This window comes from Chondrus crispus, genomic scaffold (assembly GCF_000350225.1).
Source record: "Chondrus crispus Stackhouse genomic scaffold, scaffold_268, whole genome shotgun sequence".
NCBI classification, from domain to species: domain Eukaryota; phylum Rhodophyta; class Florideophyceae; order Gigartinales; family Gigartinaceae; genus Chondrus; species Chondrus crispus.
The window spans coordinates 88,756-111,179 of NW_005179147.1; the positions used below are offsets into that span (position 1 = coordinate 88,756).

Here is a 22,424-nt window from a genome sequence, read left to right on the forward strand (position 1 = left end):
TGGAGCCGTTACGAGTTTGTTTTATCTTCGGGCCTAGATATTAAGATTGTCTCCAAAGTCGTTTGATGTTGTATTTTTACTGTAAGTAGTGGAACAACTCATCGATGACGTCAGTTGCCGCGGCAATGACAAGGGAGTCGTCCGTTCATAGGCCGGTAAGTATGAACGACGACGGGGATTGTATTTTATAGTAGAGACATGGGTCGTGCTCTTTTTGCTTCTATGTCATGCTGCGTATGTAATTTCTTGCGCTTTCTATGTAGTAGTATCCTCCGGAAGGGTTTCCATATAGGGTTTTCGTTAGTACTCCACCGCGGCAGTTATGCTTAAATATACCATCGAAACGGGGGTGCTGGCGGACGTATACAGGCTTTTCAAATTTATACGGCTCGTAGGTGTACGCCGACTGGATGTCGAAGTGGTCGCTGGCTAGACTTCCTGAGGCCTGAACAGCGAAAAGAAGTCATATAGTGGCTTTGTCCGCCATATGGGCTACTGTATGCTCAGGGTTGTAGTGTATGGTTGGATTCATGAAGTCTCCTCGCACAGCACATCGGGCTTTGTGTTCTGTGATTTGCAGTGCAGGGCTCCTCTTGTATCTACAATTCATGATAAGGGCGATGCGGCGGGCTGTGTGCGGTATTGTCGTCAGGTCGACACTTTATGGCTTTCAAGATACCGATCTTGTCGAGTTCGGAGTTTTGCGCTTCTATCCATTGATTGGCGTCTTGATATCGACGGGCTTGCTTGAGTGACGCCGGCGCTGGGGTCGTTATCGTGATTATCTCCGGGTCGCAGTGCGGCAAATGACATTTAAAAGCATTTGAGTAAAATCCAACAGGGTCGGCGAGTGGATTTCATGGTTTGTAATCTGCAGCGCGTACTTGCATATAGTGTCGATTTTGCAGGTTTAGAAAAACGATGCTGGTGAAGTCGACTGAGTGCAGGTAGCGCAACGGGAATGATCGAGGGCGGAGCTTTTTCTGTCGGCGCGCACGACGGAGGTGCCTAGTTGTCCAAAAACAGAACAGTTGTTGTAGGGAAAGAGAGTGACCATACCAGGTTGTGAATGGTTATTTGCCAGTGGATGTATGGCGACTAATTTTTGTACTTGAATGTGGCGTCCTGCAGTGCGTCTTCCCAAAAGGCGGGAGAAAGGCTGCTGTGGAATAGTGCGGATCGGGCGGCGGAGACCAGTGTAGCGTTGAGGCGTTTTGCGGTGCTGTTTTGTTATGGCGAGTACGGTACTGTAGGTTTTGATGTGGTTCTTTGCTGTATGTAGATAGTCACGGCAGCTTTCGAAAAGTACTCGGGGCGTTGTCTATTGTGAAGATATGAGGTGGGAATCCATGTTGCGTCTCCACCAGATTGATGGATAAGCAAATAAATTTGAGCACGTTCTTTCCCGTCGCTGTGAAGTATACCATGGCGTACGGCGAGTGGGTGTGGATGCATGTAAAAAAGTATTGATCGCCGCCCGTTGAGTTTGGGGATATTGGACCGCACACGTCCAAAAATAATGCGACGGCGTGAGGGTACCAATGTGTCGTGCGTTTGTGGGCTTGGGAGCGCTGCTTGCCGTGTGCACATCCAGAACACGATAGCTTCGGGGTGTATTCTTGAGGATAGAAATCAGTGGGAGCAGTTTGGTAGTTGCCATCATATGTATGGTGCGAAGGTGGAGAGGATTGAGTATCATATGGTAGGCGTAAAACGTTGCGTCTTTTAGCGATAGTTGCGCCTGTCCCGGGACAGGCGAGTTAGGGAGGTGTGAAGGTATGGGCCTGGTGGCAGGTTTACGTGCGGTCAGGGCGGGAGTATGTAAAGGTATGTAGGAAGAGTGTTGGGATGATTGTGTTGTGTGAGGTGGTGAATTTTGGCGTTTTTTGACCTGTATCTCTGTTTCATTGCGATAGTTCTTGCGCTGTGCGCAGTCGGTTCTTTTGCTGCGTCGAGGACCTACTGGTTTGCATGCCAGGATGCGGTTCCGATGGTGGAAGAGGTTGGTGTCTTAGTGCAGAGAATGTGGGCTTTCGTAGGAGAGAATAGGATGTGACCGCATTGCGTTGCTAGGGAATGAACAGACATGAGATTTCATCCTACGTCCGGATTTATGATGGTATTTCGTCGCGAAGTGAAGCCCTTACGGATCTGAAGTTTCAGGATCCCCTGGTGCGTTGTATTGGATGACGGTGATGTGGCGGTTTGGGTTGTTACAGGGCGTTGGAGTGGTTTTATGTGATTGGCGCGGTGATTAATGCGTGTTGGATAAGCCCAGGAGTCCAGTATGTACTTACGATCGCCGTTGTTGACCTCGAGGGCCTGAGTTTACGGTATTCTCAAGGGTCTGAAGCGCATGCATGTCGATGCCACCGTCGTGATCATGCTCAGCTTGACCTACGCGTGACTAGTCGCACTTCGAGCTCGAGCCATTCTGCGGTGCTGCGCTGGGCGGCGCTGGGGAGTATTGTGACTGCTGTTGGACATGTTATGTATTCCAGCAAATAAACGTCCGAGTTCGGCGAGCTGGTTAAGCTGCTGTGGGAACTGTGGGACAACTCCCCTCTACCCTTGGTTGGGAGAGAGGTGGAGCTTTCACCGAGGGAGTACGCGACGTGGACGCGCGGTGCGCTAATTGAACCGGCACGGACGAACTGGCGAAAAGGGAGGGGCTCACACTGGGCGGTTACGCGCAGTCGCTCCGAAGTGAGTATACGACGGCGACTGGTAACAGGTTAGAAGCCAGCGCGCGAATAAACTACCGAAGAGAGGTTGATAAGACGCGAAAGGGACGGGGGCGAGCTTGCCCCAGTTTCCTGGTGGGGACGGGTGTCGGGTCTTAACCCCTCTTGGGGACGCCTGGCACACCTGTTACAGTACAGTACCGGCCCCTAGCGCGTAGTGGGTACTGTATAAAATTAACACGTAATTTTTTTAAAAATGGGCACATCTCAGGAGACATCTCTGGATCCAAAAAAATTGCGGGTTCGGTGCTCGTTGAATCTGTCAACGGTAGAAGCTCCTTTGAGATTCCACCAATGGACGGGCCGAGTTTTTTAGAGATTAAAGGTTGGGAAGGTGACCCTCTGGCGCTTGGTTAACCTACCTGTAGGGGGTGTAACAACCAAATCTCACCCAAAATGGACTCGAAAAATATAATCAGAATTTAGTTCTCGCGACATTTTGCCAAGCAAGAGATGTTTCACTGAACCATCCTGTCTTTTCAGAGGCAGTTCTGGTTCATGAAAGTGGGCAATTGACACATGGCGATTTCATCTCCCCCATCCCCTCCCCCGACTTGCCAAGCCAACCTCAGCTGCCACAATTCTTCAAACCTTGACGCCTGCAGCCCCTACGTCCTGTTCACGGTCTCGTTCCTCGCGCTCCTCACTGCCAGCCCACACCGACAGACCTCCCTGATATTGAACCTCAGCTGCCAAAATTCTTCAAACCCTGACACCTGCACCCCCTACGTCCTTTTCACGGTCTCGTGCCTCCCGCTCCTCACTGCCAGCACACACCGACAGACGTCCCTGACATTGAACATCGCTGTCCAGATTTCTTTGATGGTAATGGGCACTTGTGGCCATCGCCAGCGGGCATGCCAACTATGCGGGAATTGCCCCCGCTGTCCTTCCTGTACCTGCCGAGGACCTCTAAGAGGTCGCGGCAGGCCGCCGAAGCAGCAAATTCAAAGTCAACGTCGTGCCTCTGCCGCCGCACGAACCGAAATTCGACAACAAGCACAAGCTTCATTTCGCCAAGCTCGAGAAAATATTTCTAAGTTGGACGTTAGAACAGTCGCATATATTCTTAGTACTCTGGGAATAAATCGCCGTGAGACCATGAAAATAAGCAATGATGCCCTTCCGGAGGATTTTCTGACCGACAAGGCAATTAGGAACAAAGTGACGTCGCTGCGGCACCAAGGAGAGCATAATGCATAGTCTGTGGTAAATGGTGTGGATTTGAAAGGTATAAGATAGCTTTTCTGCTCAGGAACTGTCTGCCGGGGAGACACATGCTTTGTGGTGGTGTTGAGTATGAGGGTGAGCATAAATGCAATAAAATGTATATTTTTATCTAGTCCATTCGCGCCAAACGAGCAGAAAACGGGACCTCACCAGCCCTTCACGTGCATGCTAAATCCACGAGAAAATGCGATTGCCATTATCACATGATTCAGAGCTTTATTGGGATACCACAAACGTGCTGAAAGCTTGGTTCCGCAGTTTTCCCACAGGTTCAGATTGTCTCAGATCGGCCGTTTTTTGTGCCCCTTTTTAAAAAAATTACGTGTTAAAATGCTAGCACAAGAATTACTAACCACTGCGCGGATGCTGCCACTACTCGTGTGCGCTGCTGTACACCCGTAATGGCTACCAACTACCACACGCACCACACGAGTGCTGCTTTAAACGCGTAATATCCGTAGACTATCGCACAGACGACACGTGTGCTACTGTACACGTACGCCACGCCACGACCGATCAGTACACGCGCGCGATGCCTACACGTGGGCACGCCCGCCCACATATACACCGTGCCGGTCGCCGAATTCATAACCTCCGCGCGCGTCGGTCGTTATACTACAGGTTTCAATCGGAACTATACCCTGTGTGAACCCGAAATGATGTATTGAATTTTACACCAGATTTTTGACTAATTTCGGGGGATTTCTAGATGAGTCCCAAGTGGAACCTCGGCGGCTATGAAAGTGGGGGAAGAAGGGTGGAGGCACGAGACGGAGGACACACACAAAGAGATTTCGACAGAGAGGGAGAAGGAAAATAAACAGCGAAGCGAACCTTTTCCATACAAACGTGGTACTCCTGTGGAATGACGAAGCCGACAGTCACGGGGGGCCATCGGCTGGTGTTTGACGTTACGCAGGCAGCAGATGCTGCTAAGTTCTTCTTTGTCTATGAGAATGTCGTGATGCGAGATAAATCCGATGAAAACAAGGCTGGAAAACTGTTAGGCTACCTGCAAGGGTACGCCTTTGAGTTCTACTTCGACACCTACAGTCGTAATGGTAAGCTGACTGAAGAGGCTTGTGACTATCAGGCGGTTAAGAAGGCTATGATGGACCGCTTCGAATCGGTTGCTGGTCCAGAAGAGCGCGTTCGTCGAGCAGTCTCCAGTCGTCTTAATCAAAGCGACTTGTTGGGCTTGGCGCCTTGTCGAAATAGCGGTCCATATATATGGACCGTTATTTCGACAAGGCGCCGTTTAACGCCGAAGCTAAGTTTGGACTGCTCCGAAACGCAATCATGGAGCACACAGATGTCGTTCAGTTCATATTTTATTTGTATTGTATCGTGCAGCAGGTACTTGCGAAGAGCTTCGCAAGGCACTCAAAGACTTGGAAGGGGGACGGAAGGCATTCTTTTCCGTACATTCGCCGTCCCAACCACAACAAATTGCACTGAGAAGCATTCTACAACGCCCTGACCGGTTGCAACGTTCAAATGTGGTCGACGAAAAGTACATATGCTGGCGGACAAGTTGGCCGGGCTCTGTCTTTTGATGAAGAAGAAAAACGCAGAGCACTCGTCCTTCGACACGCCTACCGGTTCGTTCTGCAATGATGTCGGGTATGGTGCCACCAGGTGTCCGTCAAATCCTTATCGTACCACCACTGTCCTAGTTGCGGGAAACTTGGTCACGGAGAAGAAAGCTGCTGGAAGGGCCACGGCTCCTCTGCACAGCAGTGGGACCCAGAACAAGCCTGCTACTGTAGCTAGGGATAACTCAAGCTCGGGACGGGTCACCTACATTGCCGAGACAACGAAAGAAGATATGGTGACTGCCGCTAAGCGTAACGCGGAGGACGAAGCGCTCCAGAAGCAGCGCTGCATGCAGGAAAAGGCTCGATCCCCCACCTTCTGAACCCGCCTGCAGCGGCAGGGATAGGTCAGGGGGCAGATGCCATCCCGCCCTTCCTTGCAGGCCAAAAAAGGACTCGTCACAAGAAGGCTGGCAAGACGAAGAGTAAAAAGGCCGCCTTGCAGGAGCATGTGGGGAAGTATAATGTCCTCGCAGAACTGACGAACGATTCGTCCTGATTGATGTTTGGCCAGCTAATCGTGGAGATGTGAAGGCTGCAAAGAAAGAAATGGGTTGCTTATTCTCTAGGCAAAGAAATCGTACCCGTGCCAAGGCATGCATAGCTATGCTGGTCATGTTGACACGAGGTCTCAGAAGCTGAGGTTGGTGGCCGTCCGAGTGCACGGCACCGAGGCGTAGGCTCTGCTTGACTCGGGTGAAGTACTGCATCTCATTTCCCCGCAGCTCGTCTCCAAGCTGTGCCTTACACCCCAACCGAGTAAGAAGAGGATTGCTGTAGCAGACAGTGGTAATGCTCCATGTATTGGGGCATTACCACATGTCCCTACGTCGTTTGGCGAACTCACCGTCAACCTTGACTACTTGGTTGTAGAAGGCAGGCCCTTTGATCTGATCATTGGACTTCCTTCGCTAGAGAAACTTCAAGCGTGTATGGATGTGGGGAAACAGCATGTGCAGATTACTATCGGAGAACAGACTATGAAGCAAGGATTGGAGATCGAAGTAGAGAAAAGAGAGCTACCGGGGTCGTCGACGGATAGCGAGGATTTCACGTCGGACACTGACGCCGCCCTCGACTCTTCCTTTGCAAGTGGAAGTGGACTGGTCCTAGCAGTTCGTGATGAAATGCCTTTCGAACCTGATGGGACCGAGATGGCTTCACGCCCGCAACTGCCGATAGACGCCGCGGCTGTTGAGGAGATTGCTGTGTGGAGGAAAAATACCAGAGCGTTAGAAACAAGACCCTGAGTCTGGCATGGAGGGCGAAGTAGAGTTCGAAGACGGCCCCGAGGAGGCCCATTCTGCCCTGCTGTCGCAAAAATTGAGCCACTTGACTGCGGAGGCAAGGAATCGTCTTCGCGGAACGATCAAGAAGTCAGGTGTCGCCGCTTCGTCACTTAATGACTTAAGGCCTGCCGATGTTCCCATTACACACGTATTTGAGTTAGAGGATTCGTGCCCTATCACGCATACGACACGAAAGCTACTTCCACGCCACAACGAAGCCGTTCGTGAAGAAAGCGACAAGATGCTCAAAGCCGGAATAATCACGCCGTTAGTTTCGGCCTGGTCGTTTCCGATTGTCATTTTGGCACAGAAAGACGGCAACAGTCGGTTCTGTGTCAACTACCGCGCCCATAATCGAAAGATGAAGGCCGATCGCTGGCCACTGCCAAAGATAGAAGAGATTTTCGATGACCTGGAGGGAAGCACAGTGCTCACTACTCTGGATTGGTTCTCTGGCTACTGAAAAGTTGGCAGTAGCCAGAGAACCAATCCAGATCCGGACTTTAAGCCCGGATGGCGGAAAACTGTAACGAGAAAACAACTTTCGTCTGTCGTCATGGAACTTTTCAGTTTGAAGTGATGCCTTTCGGATTTATGAACGCTCACTCCACCTTTCAAAGGATGACGGATCAACTATTTCGTGAGCTTCGATTTGTGCGAGTTTAACTCGATGAAGTGGTAGTGTTTTCGAAGTCTATAGACGAGCACGTCGCTCATCTGACCGAAGTAATCCGAATATTCGGGCTTCAGCCCGTTCTCACTGATTATATAATCAGTGAGAACGGGCTGAAGCTCAAGATTTCTAAATGCAGTTTCGCGCAATCGCAGATCCGTCTGTTGGGTCACATTGTGAGCGCCCAAGGGATCGAGGTACACCCAGAGAAGTTCAGGGCTATCCAACAGCAGCTGGCTCCAACGAATACTACGAGGCTGCGCAGCTTTCTTGGTCTTGCCGGCCATTACCGCCGGTTTATACCCCGATTGGAGATATCAGCAACGCCACATGCAGCGATGTCCGTAAAGAGGACCCTTGCATGGACTCCAGAAATGCAGAAGGCTTTTGAAGATGTGAAACGGAAGCTGACCTCACCGCCGGTTCTAGCGTTTCCACACTTCGGGAAGTCTTTTGTCGCGGAAACTGATGCTTCATCGGTTTCTGTTGGCGCTGTGATCACACAGTGCAAGGAATATGGCAAAATTACTGCTGTTCAGTGCGCGATTCGTGCGATGAACGATGCCAAAAAGAAATACTCGGCTATTGAGCGTGGAGCTCTAGCCGTTATATTTGCGCTGAAGAAGTTTCGGGTGTACATTTTATCTACGCAGAAGTGTATGTTGGGGACCGACCACCAAGCTCTTCGGTACGCTTTCCAGAAGAAGGATATTCATGGTCGCCTCGCTACATGGATGGAATTTCTCGCCGAGTACGAGTTCAAAGTGCAGTACCGTCCGGGCAACAAGAACAAAGCCGTCGATGCACTGAATCGTCTTTGCGTTGGAAGAAATCCGCGAGGAGACCCGGAATAAGAGGGTGAACTTGTCTGCGATTCTCAGATTCAAGCAATTGACGTTTTAGACCTAGAGTCATATTTGAAAGACATTGCGAAATACCTACGCGGTGTTGACATGACAGAGTTGGACTCTCGACACCGTCGACTGAACCATCTTAATGTCAAACGGTTCCTGACGCACGATGGAAACATCTTCTGCCGAATGACTGCAGTCTTGCGCGCTATTCCTTTGCAAAACGCTCGTAAGAACATCGTCCGTGCTTTCCACGACGAGTTAGGCAATTGGGACTCGGAGAATACAAAAACGTTTGTGCTGGATCGCTGCTGGTCGCCGGAGGTCCACAAAGACCTGTCAGGTTGCGTCCGCGGGTGTGAGGGATGCCAAAAGGCAACCACTCTCCCCAAGTACAAGACGACGTTATATTTCCCAATAACTCTCCTTTTTGGATCGTTCTCTGTGGACTTCGCTGGACCACAGCCAAGGTCGGGATCCGGCAAGAGATTCGTGCTGGTGGCCGTCAAGCATCTCACGAGCTGGCCAATTGCAAAGCCAACTGCAACTTTAACGGCGGAAGAGGTTAAGAAGTTTATTGAGGAAGAGCTTATCTACAGTTCTAGTTCACCCGTCATAAGTTTTTCGGATATTGCGACTTGTCTTACGGCAGCAGCACTCGATAACCCATGAAGAAGCACGGAATTGATGGGAAAACCGCGCTTGCTTATGCCCCTATGTCGAATGGACGCGCAGAACGCATAATTGGAACACTTCAACGAGCGGCATAAAGGAAAGTGGCCAAGGAGCGCGCGCAAGTGCTGAAACAGCACGTACGCGCGACTCACCCGGTCGAGGTATATGCGCGTTACAATTACAAAGACGGAAGCAGACGCGGGGTGAGAACGAGGCGTGTCGGTGAGGAGCCGCGGAGTAGAGGACAAGGTATCTCTAGGAGGCTAGTCGGCGATGTAGAAGCAGGAGGGGGAACGACTTGGGAAAGCAAGACACCGGGGCAGATTATATACTGTGCACCGCCGTGCAGTGCGCTGAAAGGAGGGTCGTGTGAACCCTAAATGATGTATTGAATTTTACGCCAGATTTTAGAACAATTTTGGGTGGTTTCTAGATGAGTCCGCACGAGCTTTCAAGTGGAACCTCGGCGGCTATGAAAATGGGAAAAGAAGAGTGGAGAAGGCACTAGACGGAGGACACACACAGAAAGATTTCTACAGAGAGGGAGAAGGAAAAATGAACAGCGAAGCGAACCTTTTTCCATACAAACAACCTGTGAAGTTACCGAGAACCCCCACGCCCAACCGTTATCTTTCTATCACCCTTCTCCGCTTAAGGATGTGCACGACGATATTTTCTAGAATGGGTCAAAAACGCAGGTATATCATAAGGGCTATTTGTAGGTTGTTTTTAGCGGGCCACGACGTTTGAACTGCAACTCTACCCGCCTTTTTTCCTTCAAACTGCAGGGAAAAAAGGCGGGTAGAGTTGACGACGATATTGCGACCTTTGTAGCCCTTTTTGGTCGCGACGGGCACTTACGACCAACATGAAATGTGCTCTGTGCATCTCTACGAAGCGCAAGGCGACGCACAAAGTTTATGAGTCGCTGCGCCAGGTGCTCCTCTCCAGAGGGGTGCCCCATTTGGAAGAATCCGACAGAATATGCTGGCAGTGCATGCGAGAGAGCAGACTGGTTGCAGTCCTCGAGGGCGACGCCTACTTGAAGGTCTGTACGGAAAACGAAGAGATGAAAATCTTTTAAACTTCGGCAAACGATTGCCAAGACTGCGCCTCACATGTGGACGGGAGAACTTTTTTGCCAAATGGGATTGAAGGAACCACACTACTTTTTGCTCATGCATCCGGCTCAATCAATTGTTAACTCTTTTTGTCGTGTTTGCAGCACTTTTGCTCCTTCTACGCCTTAGATATCTAACGTTCCTATACAGAGCGCGTTTCCTGGCTCTGTCTACGGAGTCATGCGACATGTAAGCGCGCAGCATGGACGCGCAGACGGTGTCATATCCGCGAGAGACCGACGCAGGGCAGCCAGATTGGTGGTTAGGGAGATCATTCCTAGTAGCGTTAGGCACACTGTCAACAAAGCTATTCTAGGTTCCAAGAGCGCCCCTGGGAAGCGGAAAGATCGCAGGCGGTCGCTAGGGCTGGACAGTGACCGAGCTGTGGTTGTCGTGCGCTCAAAGCGGCGTAGGTTTTGCTTTCCGAATGCCCCGACGGTCAACGCTGCTGCGCTGCGCATGCCTGCGGCCAGCATGGAGAGTGACGACGATCTGGTTGACCCCGTTGGCGGGCATCGCTGCACACGAGGCACGACTGTTGCTCTACGTCTGTACCAAGTAGCAAATCCAAGCAAAGAGAAGATAGGCCGTGCCCAGGAGCCTTTGGAGATAATGAATGAGTGCGACTTGCCGTCTTTTATGACATTGCGGACAGAACTAGTGCTCAGTCTGGCGTGTCGGGGCCGATGCTTCGCCCATGGCGGCGCTGCTGTTGACGCTCTGCACATTATACAGCGAGGGACGATTGTTGAGGGGCGGGCCATTGTCGTGTCAGTGAAGTGCAGCCCGTGTCTGGTGGAGTTCCGCTTGAACCGAGGCTCTAAAGACCGCCTTGATGCGCACTCTGCTCGCTCGCCCGCTTTGTTGAACGTGTTGGCCTCAATCGCGATTGTGGTGCGTGGAGGCTCTCTACAAAAGATAAACACTTTCGCAGCGCTGACGGGAATGGGGCCGGGCATCGACGACACAGTTTCGTACCGGTACCTTGAGGATGCTGGGCTTCGGGACAAGATTGTATGCGCTGCCAAAGCGGAATGCATGCATGCCCTCGACGTTTCGCTTGAGTCTGAGAATGGGCGATCCGGAGATGCGCCTGACCTCTCTTTCGACGGCGCCTGGAGTCACGGGTGGAATGCGTCGGTTGGGTATGGGGACTTGCTTGCGCTCCTCAACGTGACTCTGGACTTGGCCGTGTAAAACACTGTGCCCACTGTCTCAAGGGGATGTGGCGCATCGGGAACATCCATAAAGACTGTGCTTCGCTCGACCACGGGATTGGTCAAAACTGTAACGGATCATCGAAATAAATGGCCACAATCGTCTGATGAGCGTCTGGATCGGACCAATCAGAAGCTTTGAAAGATCGTCGGGCACATCCTTAAGGGTAGCCCCCTCCGCCGTCTCTACGGGTGCATTTGTACACGTGTACACTGTACACACGTACGCGTAATGACAGGTGGTTCATCCCAAATCGTCCTCGCTACACGTACAGGAGGGATCGCGGTATAGTGCTACCCTGCGGCAGTGGGCCGAAAAGGGCAGTATTTCAAACCAGGCACTATGAGAGAATGAGATTTACGGCCGTTTTGCAGCCACTTCCTTGCATCACTGTTCAGAAAGACCGCCCGCAGGACGCCATCACCCATACTTTTATCTCTACACTTAAGACTCAAGTCTAATCGAGCTATTAGTAGCTGCCGAGCCGTTGCAATAACTTCCACCTTTTTCCCGGCCTCGAATGCCAAACTTTCGCAGATGTCCAATTGCATCATTTTCCTCCACAGTCTCTAGTTGAGTTAGCAATTGCATAACATCTTTCCGCGGCGGCAGCGGCTCTCGGGTAGCATGTCCATCCAACTGCCTCTCTGGAGACCCTTTCGTTTTTGGCTCAAAATTCGTGCCACCCGCGGAGGATAGCACTATATCGGATGTGGCACTAACAAAGATGGCACTATATCGCCCCCCCCCCCCCCCCCCCGCCCCCTCTCCTGTAGCGATTTCAGCATTTCGTCGGCGTACATTTTCAACCCAGCAATCATTTAGTACTACGGCAAGCCCCCGGGGATGTCAGCTTCATAAGACCTTCCTGTCTTGACCCTTCAAGATGGTCTCTACTCGACGGTCCAACTTCCCGTCACCTCCACCAAATGCAGCATTGGCCAACGCTCTTCCGGACGATCCGCCGCCGCCACCACCACCACCACCAAACAAACCTGCAAATCACAATGAAGAATCCCAAGTTGCCCAATTGAAGACTATCAATCCCAACCGGACTTGTCAGAAAAAATCAACGGCGATTGAGGCTCTAGAAGATCAACATCAACCCCAGCAGAAGACCGAGGCACTACCTCCGAAAGCGCTGTCTCCAGGAATTCAGGATGACACCGCCCCTGGTCTAACAGCGTCTCACAGTGCAGATCCGGATGCCCCTGACGTCGAGTCCTTTGCAGCAGCAATGTCCTCGGCTCGTCTACAGAGGGAACAGGAAGGGCTTGTTACCTCCGCACTTAAGCGGAAGCGAAAAAGTCGTCGTCGTGCTCGATTGCTTCTGTCACCGGAGAGTGAACAGAATAAGACGCTATCATATCACGAGCGTTCACTTTACCACGACACCCCGCCACGGGTACTTTCCGCAGAAGTGCTACAAGCCGTACAAGGGACTATCGGTGCACATCAAAGCAGTAAAAACGCGCGGCGCACGGAAGCGAGATTGAAGAATCAGAAACGAAAACGGGCATCTCCAAGGAGCACAACACTTTTGAAAGATGGAGGGGTTGCACTTGCACTTGCAGGGCGGCAAAAAATAGTCTCTATAACGGCAAATAGAAAAGCTGGCCCAGCCTCGTTTCTACAAACCAGTTTAAGCAAACAAGGTTCGCGACGCGTTTCAGCAGCGATGGTCGCCAGGATCGCCAAAACAGCCGAATGGTGAGGAATCTACACTGGGATGGATGTGAGAGATCGCATCAATTGTGAAGCCTTCGCCCAAGCAGTTCTCTGACCGACACAGGGCTGGGACCCTCGGAATGGTTGTCCAGGCAATTAAGAGTTCCAATGCCAGCTCTCATGTTGAAATCACCCCTCACCCCAGTTGGGAGGAATGATAGTCGCAGGATGGCATAGGACAAATACTGCGTCGCTTGGCGCTACCAGAGAATACGGTTCTGGACAACAGTAGACGTATGGTAGGACGTTTTCTCCGTTGACAGCCTCTTGATAAAAGATCCGGCGCTTTGTCGATGGGCACGTGTAATGCCTCTTGTCGAATTCGTCCAAGTCTTCTCTCGTTCTTAACTGTTCGGAGAATGATACCCTATTCGAACGCAGACCCGGGCCTGTTAAAATAGCCGACTCTTGTCTTCCATGTCCACTGACTGCCCGCCCCAAGCGGCGGTCTGAGTAAGCTTCGGTGTTGATTAACCTGCTGGCAATGCTCCTGGACTCCGCCTCTGATCTGAGAACAGATATTTCTTCTTCTTCTAGATAAACAACCTCGGAAACCCGACGTTCCCATTGCTCACTTTCTGTTTCCACGCGGACCGCTGCATCACCTGAACGATAGAGACCGAGGGCAATCGAGCCCATGCTAAGCAGCTTCTGGGAAGTTTGTCGATAAGTTCGACCATCTATAGCATTTTCAGCACGAGTCCAAGCCTCCGGAATATCAATCTGTCGAATCCAACTACCTTTCGACCCAGATGCTGCACCAACTAACTGACGGATTAGCCGGATATATCCTGGGTCTGTGTACTCACGCGCCAGAAGCGCCGTAAACAACGAAGAAATTACCATCTCTCCCGATGCGTAACGCTGCCGCTCGTAATATTCCTCTCCAGACCTTTCTTGATTATGGTGCTGATCTCGTAGAGTATGAATATCGGAACCGCGGCGGTCATCGTCATCACTAGAATCATCATGGTCCAAGCGCATGCTGCTTGAACGAGTCATTCCCTTTAGTCGTAGGCGACTATTCCTATTAAAAGGCTTTCGAGACTGCAGATTTGCGGCTATGTCGGGCGGCCACATGCCGGAAAACGTACCGTAATGAGCCGAACCGCCGTAGTTTCCAACAAACGGTGATGGTGGAAGTCTCCGAACTAAACTGGTAGAAGAAAAAGTGCGCTCGGGTAGCGTGTCCATGGGGGAAGATTCGTACGTGAAGACGTCAGATTCGCGAAGTTCACCGAGATTTACTCCCACACGCCTTGCTTGCTTTGGTGCACGGAGCAACTGTAATGACTCCTCCGCGTCCAAAACGCAACAGACGAAACTGTCTTGATCCGCTAGAAGAGAGTCAAGGGTCATTACGGTGAAAATTGCCTTCGAATCTGTTGATCCAGCTCCGGTGGCCTGGTTGCTCTCGGAAGCCATGATGAGAAATGCTCGTGCACTCTGATACTGCGCCTGCTTCAGCGTGTCCAACGACAACGAATTGCCTTGCAACAAAAACAGCCCGTCCTTGTGACCTCCAATCTGCCGGGGAAAGTTTTTCGGAAAGCGTGGGTGAATGACAACAACAGGGGCATTCTTCTTCACCCCAGCTCTCGCTAGCCATATTCGTCGCAGCAAAACTTCAAGATTAATCAATGGGCTCTCGCCGTCCAAGCAGATAATTATATGACCCCGCAGAGCAGCGGGAAGCTTGTCTTGGTTCGTATAAATAGATTTCTTGGGCCTCGTGTCACGTCTTGAGGAATCTTGGCTACTACTGCGATTACGATTTCCTGTGTGTGACAGCCGCCTGGGTGCGGCAGGTTTGCTTTCAGCTCTTTCACCTATGTCATCTTCGAAGTTTCGTCTCATTCGTTTGAAATCGCGAGCTGTCGATGTGGACATTGATCGCGATATGACTTTCTTTGGCACTGTATTTGCGAGAGACAGTTGTTGAGCTACTGGTGCGCCTGAATCAGACATATCGATTGTTTTCTGCGAGTTAGGTGCAGGAAATGGACGAGCCATGTCTTTCTCACCACCGGCAACAGGAACTCGTGTTGTCACATGCGACTCTTCCACAATGTCGGAAGCAGCTGAATCAGAATCAAAATGTCTAAAATCTCCTTTCACAGTATCACCGACTCCCTCGAGTTTTTGGACCGATCTAGTGGTAGGTCTGCGTTTCAACTCATTCCGGTCTGCCCCCTGAGTTGTCTCTTGCACAATACCACTTTCTTGTACAATAAACTGAGCTGCGTGGTCTGCTATCTTGCCAATCACACTATGGTCATGGTACGATAGCGCCATACATACCATCTTGGCTTCTAAGATTATCTCCACTGTTAGTAGAATCCACTCTTTGTCTGTTGGTCGCCGAACAGCGAGTAAAACAAGTCCATAATCTTGCAGAATGGTTCCAATTCTTCCAAACGCGAGACCATCTAGATCTTCGGGAACTAGAAACTGCTGAATACAACACTCGGCCCCCAGTTTATATTCAACGAGCCATGGACGATCATTGCGGTTCGATTGCGGCGCAACGCGAAGTGTTGCGTTGGCAATAAGAGTGCTTAGGCCGTTGCAGAACACATTCTCAGCAAGCAGTACAGTCTCCAGCTCTTGTACGCATAAACTTTCACTCTTCCGCTGCTGACCATTATGTTTTGAAAGAGAATGTCTGCTGTTCACCCTTTGCGTTCCGCCTTGGATGCTTATTCCATCAGAGGAGTTCGCCATACCACCAAAGTCTTCTTCCCTAGAATATAAATCATGGGGCCCTGTGTCAAGAACGGTCGAGTCTTCGCGATCAATGCCATTTCTTGCGGATAAATCTGGGGACCGCATGTCTTGAATGCCACGTTCGAACGCTTGTCCCGTTAACGGCCCTTGTGGGATGTCAAGAAAAGTCCTAGAGTAGGGCAAGACAGATCCAATGCGATGAAAGAGATCATTAGCAAGTGGATCTAGGTGCTCCATTGCTATACCGAATTGAAATGATGATTCATGCAAAGTATTAAGAGTATAAATAGGGACGGTTCCAGAGTAGTTGCGAATTGTCAGAACAGCTTTGAGAATGTCAGAGTCTTCTTTGTAAGGATCTCGACGGTGAGGGTCTGCGAGTACGAAGACCCCCCTTGCGGCCCCCACGTGCGCTCTGTTCAAGTCATCTGTCTTCAGAGCCGAACCATCCAAGTACATGAGATGATGGTCGAAAAATGGATTGTGAGCGACAAACTTAAGCCACTCATCATCAGTCCAGTTCGGGTTCGAGGTCAAGATAATGACTCTAGTGTCTAGATTGCTCGCCTCTGCAAGAAATTCTTTGACAAACTGTTGCAAGAACTCCCACTTGACACGACCTGTAACTACGACATGTTCTGTCCCTGACGAGTTTACATAAGAGCCTCCGCCACGACGCATGCTTTTCAAGGCATCTATGAGCAGCGATATTTCTCTCGAAACCAGATATGCGGCGAATATAATATGAAACACAATCCACATTCGTCCAAGAAGTGTGTAAGGCACAAAATCCCCGTACCCCACAGTCATCAGTGTTACCACTGCAAAGTAAACAGAATTTGCCCAAGTAATCTGAAACGTTTCAGACCTTAAGGTTTGTCCAGGATCGCCAAGCAACTCAAAAAACTGTACTCCACACGAGGTGATGAATAGAAAAGTGAGCAGCTGAAGGAAGAGGTTGATCAGTAGGCGTGTGAGAGTAGAATTGTTTCTCATGACAATATCATACTTCTCGAGAAGTCCCCATTCAACTAGAATGCAGTAGGCTTGCAGAAAGTTAAAGTTTAACCATCGTCCTCCCGAAGAAAGCATCAAACTCGGGATAGACAAACACTCCACGATGGTCTTCAGACTAAACGCAAACAGTACTGGCCGCTCGGCATAAATAAACGCCAGAAACAGATTGATAGATATTGCGACTCCGTAAATGCATTGAAATACGTAGTAGTGTAAAGGAATCCCCTGCATATAAGTGTCGATAATGTACAAAATGCACACTACCACACCTGAGATGAATCGAGGCAGACCAAAGAATTGCGCCGTAGCAGTTTCTGGAAACTTGTTTCTGAAAAGAAAGACGCGTAGATTACGGATGGCCTTCGCACACAATAGAAGAGGTGCGCGAGTTCGCCGTTCCCGCTTCGCCTGTTTGAGAATAGAGCGAAACTTTTCCGAATGAAATGATTGGTAAATAGCTGAGCGGGCTAGCCCAAAAAGCAAAATGCATATCCATAACAACGAAGATGCTTTGAGTAACGGGGCTAAGTCAGACCATGACGGTGGCACAAAGCCGCTTGAGGCGGTTTGTTCAGCGATTACTTGAGCTGGGTAACTGGACTCTGTTTGCATCTCATCCCGAGCGACGCCGCCGATGACACCTGCAGAAGCTCGACAGAGTCAGCACGTTTTGGCTTTTGGCAAGTCCACCTCGCCGTCAAGCAAAGCTGCAATTTGGTGTAGCGATGACACGGACTACTGCGCAAATGACTTAGCAATTCCACGCAGGAAGGGACACTGACGTCGGGGCAAGAGGATTGAGAACAACAGCTCTGTGCAGTCAGTTCACGAACCGCCTGAGATACGTATCACTTCGATCCTTGTATAATGGTCTAAGCGCCTCTCTTACAGGGAAAGAGGCGAGCGCCTAGACAAGTGGGTCGACGTTGCCTGTACCTTGAATGATTTGTTGACAGAGGCCCGACTACGTGTGTGCCAGGCGTTTCCGCTGGCTTTCGGGTACAATGTGACTGAGGGCCGTTCCTAACGACGAGCACGGTGTGCTAGCACGCAAGCACCCTGAAACTTGGCATGAATGTATTGGTTGAAAAAATTATTGGAAATGCTTTTACTCCCGTTCAACCAATCCATTCATGCCAAATGTCAGGGTGCTTGCGTGCTAGCACACCGTGCTCGTCGTTAGGAACGACCCTGAACTGTACTTTCACATGTGGATGGAGTGTCCGTGGCATCACCATCACGCCGTGTAGAAAATCGACCAGTTTGACCCCTGCCACTTCTTGTCAAATTGGCAACGGCACCAAAAAGCATGATTGTCAATATCTTTAATTCTTCGAAATATGTCTCAATATCTGGTGTAGGCTCCATACACGTGCATTACACGTTTCAAGGCGAATCCCACCAGTTGTTCACAAATGTTGCTGGCCCATTCGTTTCTCTTTGCTCCTGATTTCATATAGTCTTGAAGCACCTCGAGAATGTGGTATGTGGACCACCTGGTGCACATATGCCTGCGTATGCTCCATCTCTATGGCACTGAGCTGAATTCTTATATTGCTTGCAGTGATGCAGTTCCCGATTCGCATCTTCCCTTGAGCCGTCTCGCAGAAGCCAGCACTTCTGCGTTCCTGCACATACGAAGCATGTTCAGCTTCGACATTGCTTGACATTTGGAGAAGGGAAGACCTGCAATTTCGTATGGCCCTTCTTTGGTTGCATTTCAACATGGCCTGTCTAGTCGCTCTTCACCGACGAATACAAAAACCGCACAAATCGCCGGGCCGAGAAAAAGCCAACTGTACCGCACATCAAGAAAAATGCATAGCTCACCAGCAACATGCAACCAAAGAAGAAGCTTCCCTGCATGAACCCTTCCAGTGGTGATCTTAAGTAGTAGTAGAACGCGCTATACGCGAAAACATACGCGCCAACACTACCTCCATATCCGAGGCTCGCCCAAGCCCACTTGTAGTTTTCAGCAACGAGTTGAAAGTACACAGCAGATACCGTCGTGATTGTTGTAACCAACATTAGTATGACAAACACAATGGCCAGCATCTCGTAGACCTGGAATATCTTGTGCCCCCAGGCCGCTCCGAAGATGAAGTAAATCTCCACATATATTGAGCTGAAAGGCATCAGTCCACAGGCAATCGCGAGAAACCAAGGCCTCCGGTACCATGGGCTAGAGGGAATTTCACGAGGTATCTTAGTCGTCCTCCCAGGAGCATCATATGGACGACTCTGATTCTTCCCTAAGATAGCCCCAAACACGGTGAGAGGAATTGTCACGACTGCCCAAAGTAGTGATATTGATGCAACACTCCACAAGGGTAGCGCCCTTGTTGAGCTATATAGAAAAGCCACAGAGTTCAAATACATATGGATCAATGCGGCTGGCCCGCAGAATACAAACACAGTGACAAATGCATTTCGCACCCACGCGCCTCCCCCCATTTGCTTGTACATATACCCAGAGGTGAATCCGGCAATCCATGCTGTCGCTGCGTAACATAGTACGGCTGTAGTATAAATGGTCCCCCTCGATAGTGGGTGGAAAAACTCCAGTGCACCAAACATTAACAAAATGGCAGATAGAATAAGCAGCTGCACTCCAGTACCAAGAAACGGACACAGCAAGCAAAGCCCCTGTGGAAAACGAAATACGTCCCCATACAATAGCTTCCAGCCGAAATCATCAGACTCGTCGTCTGCTTCTAGGGCCTCGTACTCTCTGAAATCCTTGCGAATGACGCGCATGAGAATAGATCCTAGTAACCCCATGAGGAGCAATACGCTAAGGAGTGCATTTCCAACACTAAACCAATGTATTTCCTTGTCCCTCACGTGAAAAGGATCTTTGTACTTCTCGCCTCTACGCTCAAAAGGAAACTCCGTCTGCCAGGCGGAAGCAAAGCAATAAAAAGCAAAAGTCATTCAATAGCACAGATTTCCAGTTAGGCACTAGTCGCACCATATGAAGGGCTCATCGACAATGATTGGGTCTAAACTTACCTCTTTCCAGTCCACAGCATAGGAAAACAAGACTTTGGCAGGGGTGCCTTCTTTAAGCTCAATTGGCTGTCCAGGAGTTGCCGACGCCTCTACCACATGACCTCCGTTAACGCTGATTGTGAATTGAATATTCGTGTATAAGTATGCCTTTGGGGCTTGTTCGTCGTCGCTCAGTTCTCCAACAAATAGTTTCATGGGAAGGTTGTCAAGGAGGAGGTCATACACGAATCGCTTGCGCACTGCACGAATAAACGCGGAGATCTCTGCAGCTGTGAACGACTTCTCACACAATTCCGTCGATTCCAGCGGATCTCGGAACGAAATGTTGTACGTAGACTTGACAAAATGATCCCCTGCCAGTGTCTCACCAAGTTTAAGGCTGCGATGCTCTAGTATCGCTGGTCGACACCACGACAATTTATCAAAGAATCCGTAGCTCTCAGTCGGGGAACTGTACGGGCCTATTTTGTTAACCCATAATTCCATGGACTGCCCCCGATTCGTTTCGCAGAGCAAGCAGGCAGACCATTGAGAGCAGTTAGCAGACCCGACAGTGGACTTCGTCTACACTTTAAAACAATGCAAACGACTTACCTGGCCCGTCGCGTACAGCTCCCCACCAGGCGCGGAGTCGACGATGGAAAAAAGTGCTGCAATGAGAGTAATATGGATCATCTTCTTGCGATGTGCGACTTTCACCGCCATGTCTACCAATATTTAATGAACGTCCTTATCTTGCCGGAGATCGAAGATGAAACGGCTTCTTTGTGATGCAACCTTTTCCTCCAGCGCCGTTGAAGACTCACGAATGTGCGACTTGATATAAACCGCAATGCAAATTTGACAGTCCAGCAGCGCGTGGGGAAAATACGTTGTGAAGGGTGAGAGGAAAAAAGTTCAAGAGGGCCCGAACCCGTCCGTGTAATGTTCCCGATACCGCACTTGGACCACCAAGTTTTTCCATGCAACGCTGCTTTTCGCCTCAAGTCTACCACGCGACGAATGGATAAGACCGTGTATGATGCCGAATCGAGGCGGAGCTGCGAAGGGCAAATGTTTACGGTTAGGGGCACCCAATTGATGTGTGGGTGCGACGTTTAGGTTGGCGTTGGTTTCTTATTAATACAGTGGGTACCCCTCAATAGTGCCCCCTTGTGCCATCAGTTATAGATACGCACTACTGACAGCGCGAACTAATAAAGGTCCATCCACAGGTCACAGCCCACCGGCCACAAAATGCTCCGATATGAGCATTTGACGTCGCTTCTTGCGCGCTTGTTGATGATAGGTCGGTGGTCGCGGTGATCGCCATCGGTGGTCGGGGTGTCCGGTCGTGGTCGTCAACCGCAGCACAGCGGTGTGCATCTACATCGGCATGGCTCCACGTCCACAGGTGTACACGTGGCAAGAGTTGTGACATCCCTGAAAGGGATGCACTTTTGGCCATGTGCACTATTGTAAAGCGAACTATTGAGGAGACCCCCTGTAGAGGGTTTACGAAAGAAAATTCAGTCGACTTGGCCAAGTATCTGTGCGATAGTATGTATATTCAGTGAACACACTCCAACTTACAGTAGCAGTGGAAAGGGGGCAATTTCCAAAAAACTAATGTTTTTGCACATAAAAAGTACAGTATTGTGCCAATCATGCAGTACCCACCGAAGGGCACCCTCCTAGGTCTCAATTTGCACAGTTCCCTTGAGTACAGTGTCAAATGTGCTTGTCGAGTGAACTCGAGAAGGCGGACCAGCCTTGTAGAAGCGAAGTTAAAGACGTGCGGTGCGTATCTGTGTATGTTCCGTGCGACAAGGCTGAAGTGAGCTTGAAGTGATCTCATACCGTATTGTATGAGGTTACTTTTCAACTTATTAATCTGGACTTTTGCTTTCTCAATAAGACGAGGAAACATCCCCTCGCCACCGCACTTGACTTCTGCGTTGCGGAAGGATGGATTTAGTAAGGCTACATGTCCTTCCCAGTTGTTTTTAGTAATGCCTGGCAAAGGAGCCTTAGTGAGCAAACTTGAAACCTTTTGCGTTGATACCTTCAAATTCAAAACGCACCTTCAAAAAAATCACCTCGTGGTTTAAACTCTATTAGAGTCTTAGTCTTCCATTGTATTCAAACCTGCTACATTATCCCCGTGATCTGCAAGATATCATTGCGGAGGGCAAGCACGACAACGAAATGGTGTCTAAATTGACGTTGTAAATACGCGATCTACCGTATATATTGGGTAAAAAAGCTGGCCGCTTACGAGGCAAATCGCCTGTCGTCTATCTACAGTAGTACAGAAGGCACTTGACAGTATGACGGCTTTAACCGCACAACATACTGTATGTGCACATGTTCATCGGCGGCTGCACTACGGGACTCATCATGAAGTCAAATATCAAATGTAGTAGGAGGCGTCTAGGAATCGAGTGCATGAACATCTGTTCTTTTCGCAGTTAACCTCAGTACAGTATGTGCCCAACAGTAATCCCGCGACGAATATCTTGAGGGCACTCGGGGCTTAAACGTTGAAGGATTGCTTTACAT

At 50.0% G+C, this 22,424-nt stretch overlaps 7 protein-coding genes; 4 read left to right on the plus strand and 3 right to left on the minus strand.

Moving 5' to 3' along the window:
- Positions 1–7,099: 7,099 nt before the first annotated feature.
- CHC_T00005063001 (hypothetical protein) lies at positions 7,100–8,385 on the plus strand. The gene is made up of 3 exons (XM_005716443.1): positions 7,100–7,190; positions 7,367–7,512; positions 7,687–8,385. Exons 1-3 carry the CDS (start codon positions 7,100–7,102, stop codon positions 8,383–8,385), a joined length of 936 nt encoding a protein of 311 aa, XP_005716500.1.
- A 3,897-nt stretch (positions 8,386–12,282) lies between these two features.
- CHC_T00005064001 (hypothetical protein) lies at positions 12,283–13,110 on the plus strand. Its single transcript, XM_005716444.1, has one exon. It carries the CDS (start codon positions 12,283–12,285, stop codon positions 13,108–13,110), a length of 828 nt encoding a protein of 275 aa, XP_005716501.1.
- Positions 13,111–13,144: 34 nt separating this feature from the next.
- On the minus strand, positions 13,145–13,246 carry CHC_T00005065001 (hypothetical protein). The gene has a single exon (XM_005716445.1). The coding sequence runs from the start codon at positions 13,244–13,246 to the stop codon at positions 13,145–13,147; it is 102 nt and encodes a 33-aa protein (XP_005716502.1).
- A 7-nt stretch (positions 13,247–13,253) lies between these two features.
- CHC_T00005066001 (hypothetical protein) lies at positions 13,254–17,480 on the minus strand. Its single transcript, XM_005716446.1, has one exon. The coding sequence runs from the start codon at positions 17,478–17,480 to the stop codon at positions 13,254–13,256; it is 4,227 nt and encodes a 1,408-aa protein (XP_005716503.1).
- A 22-nt stretch (positions 17,481–17,502) lies between these two features.
- On the plus strand, positions 17,503–17,649 carry CHC_T00005067001 (hypothetical protein). Its single transcript, XM_005716447.1, has one exon. It carries the CDS (start codon positions 17,503–17,505, stop codon positions 17,647–17,649), a length of 147 nt encoding a protein of 48 aa, XP_005716504.1.
- A 528-nt stretch (positions 17,650–18,177) lies between these two features.
- On the plus strand, positions 18,178–18,318 carry CHC_T00005068001 (hypothetical protein). The gene has a single exon (XM_005716448.1). It carries the CDS (start codon positions 18,178–18,180, stop codon positions 18,316–18,318), a length of 141 nt encoding a protein of 46 aa, XP_005716505.1.
- Positions 18,319–18,357: 39 nt separating this feature from the next.
- CHC_T00005069001 (hypothetical protein) lies at positions 18,358–20,677 on the minus strand. XM_005716449.1 is given in 5 exon segments: positions 18,358–18,602; positions 18,603–19,766; positions 19,884–20,372; positions 20,478–20,588; positions 20,589–20,677. 3 exon segments carry the CDS (start codon positions 20,586–20,588, stop codon positions 18,603–18,605), a joined length of 1,764 nt encoding a protein of 587 aa, XP_005716506.1. The 5' UTR covers positions 20,589–20,677; the 3' UTR covers positions 18,358–18,602.
- Between the last annotated feature and the right edge of the window lie 1,747 nt (positions 20,678–22,424).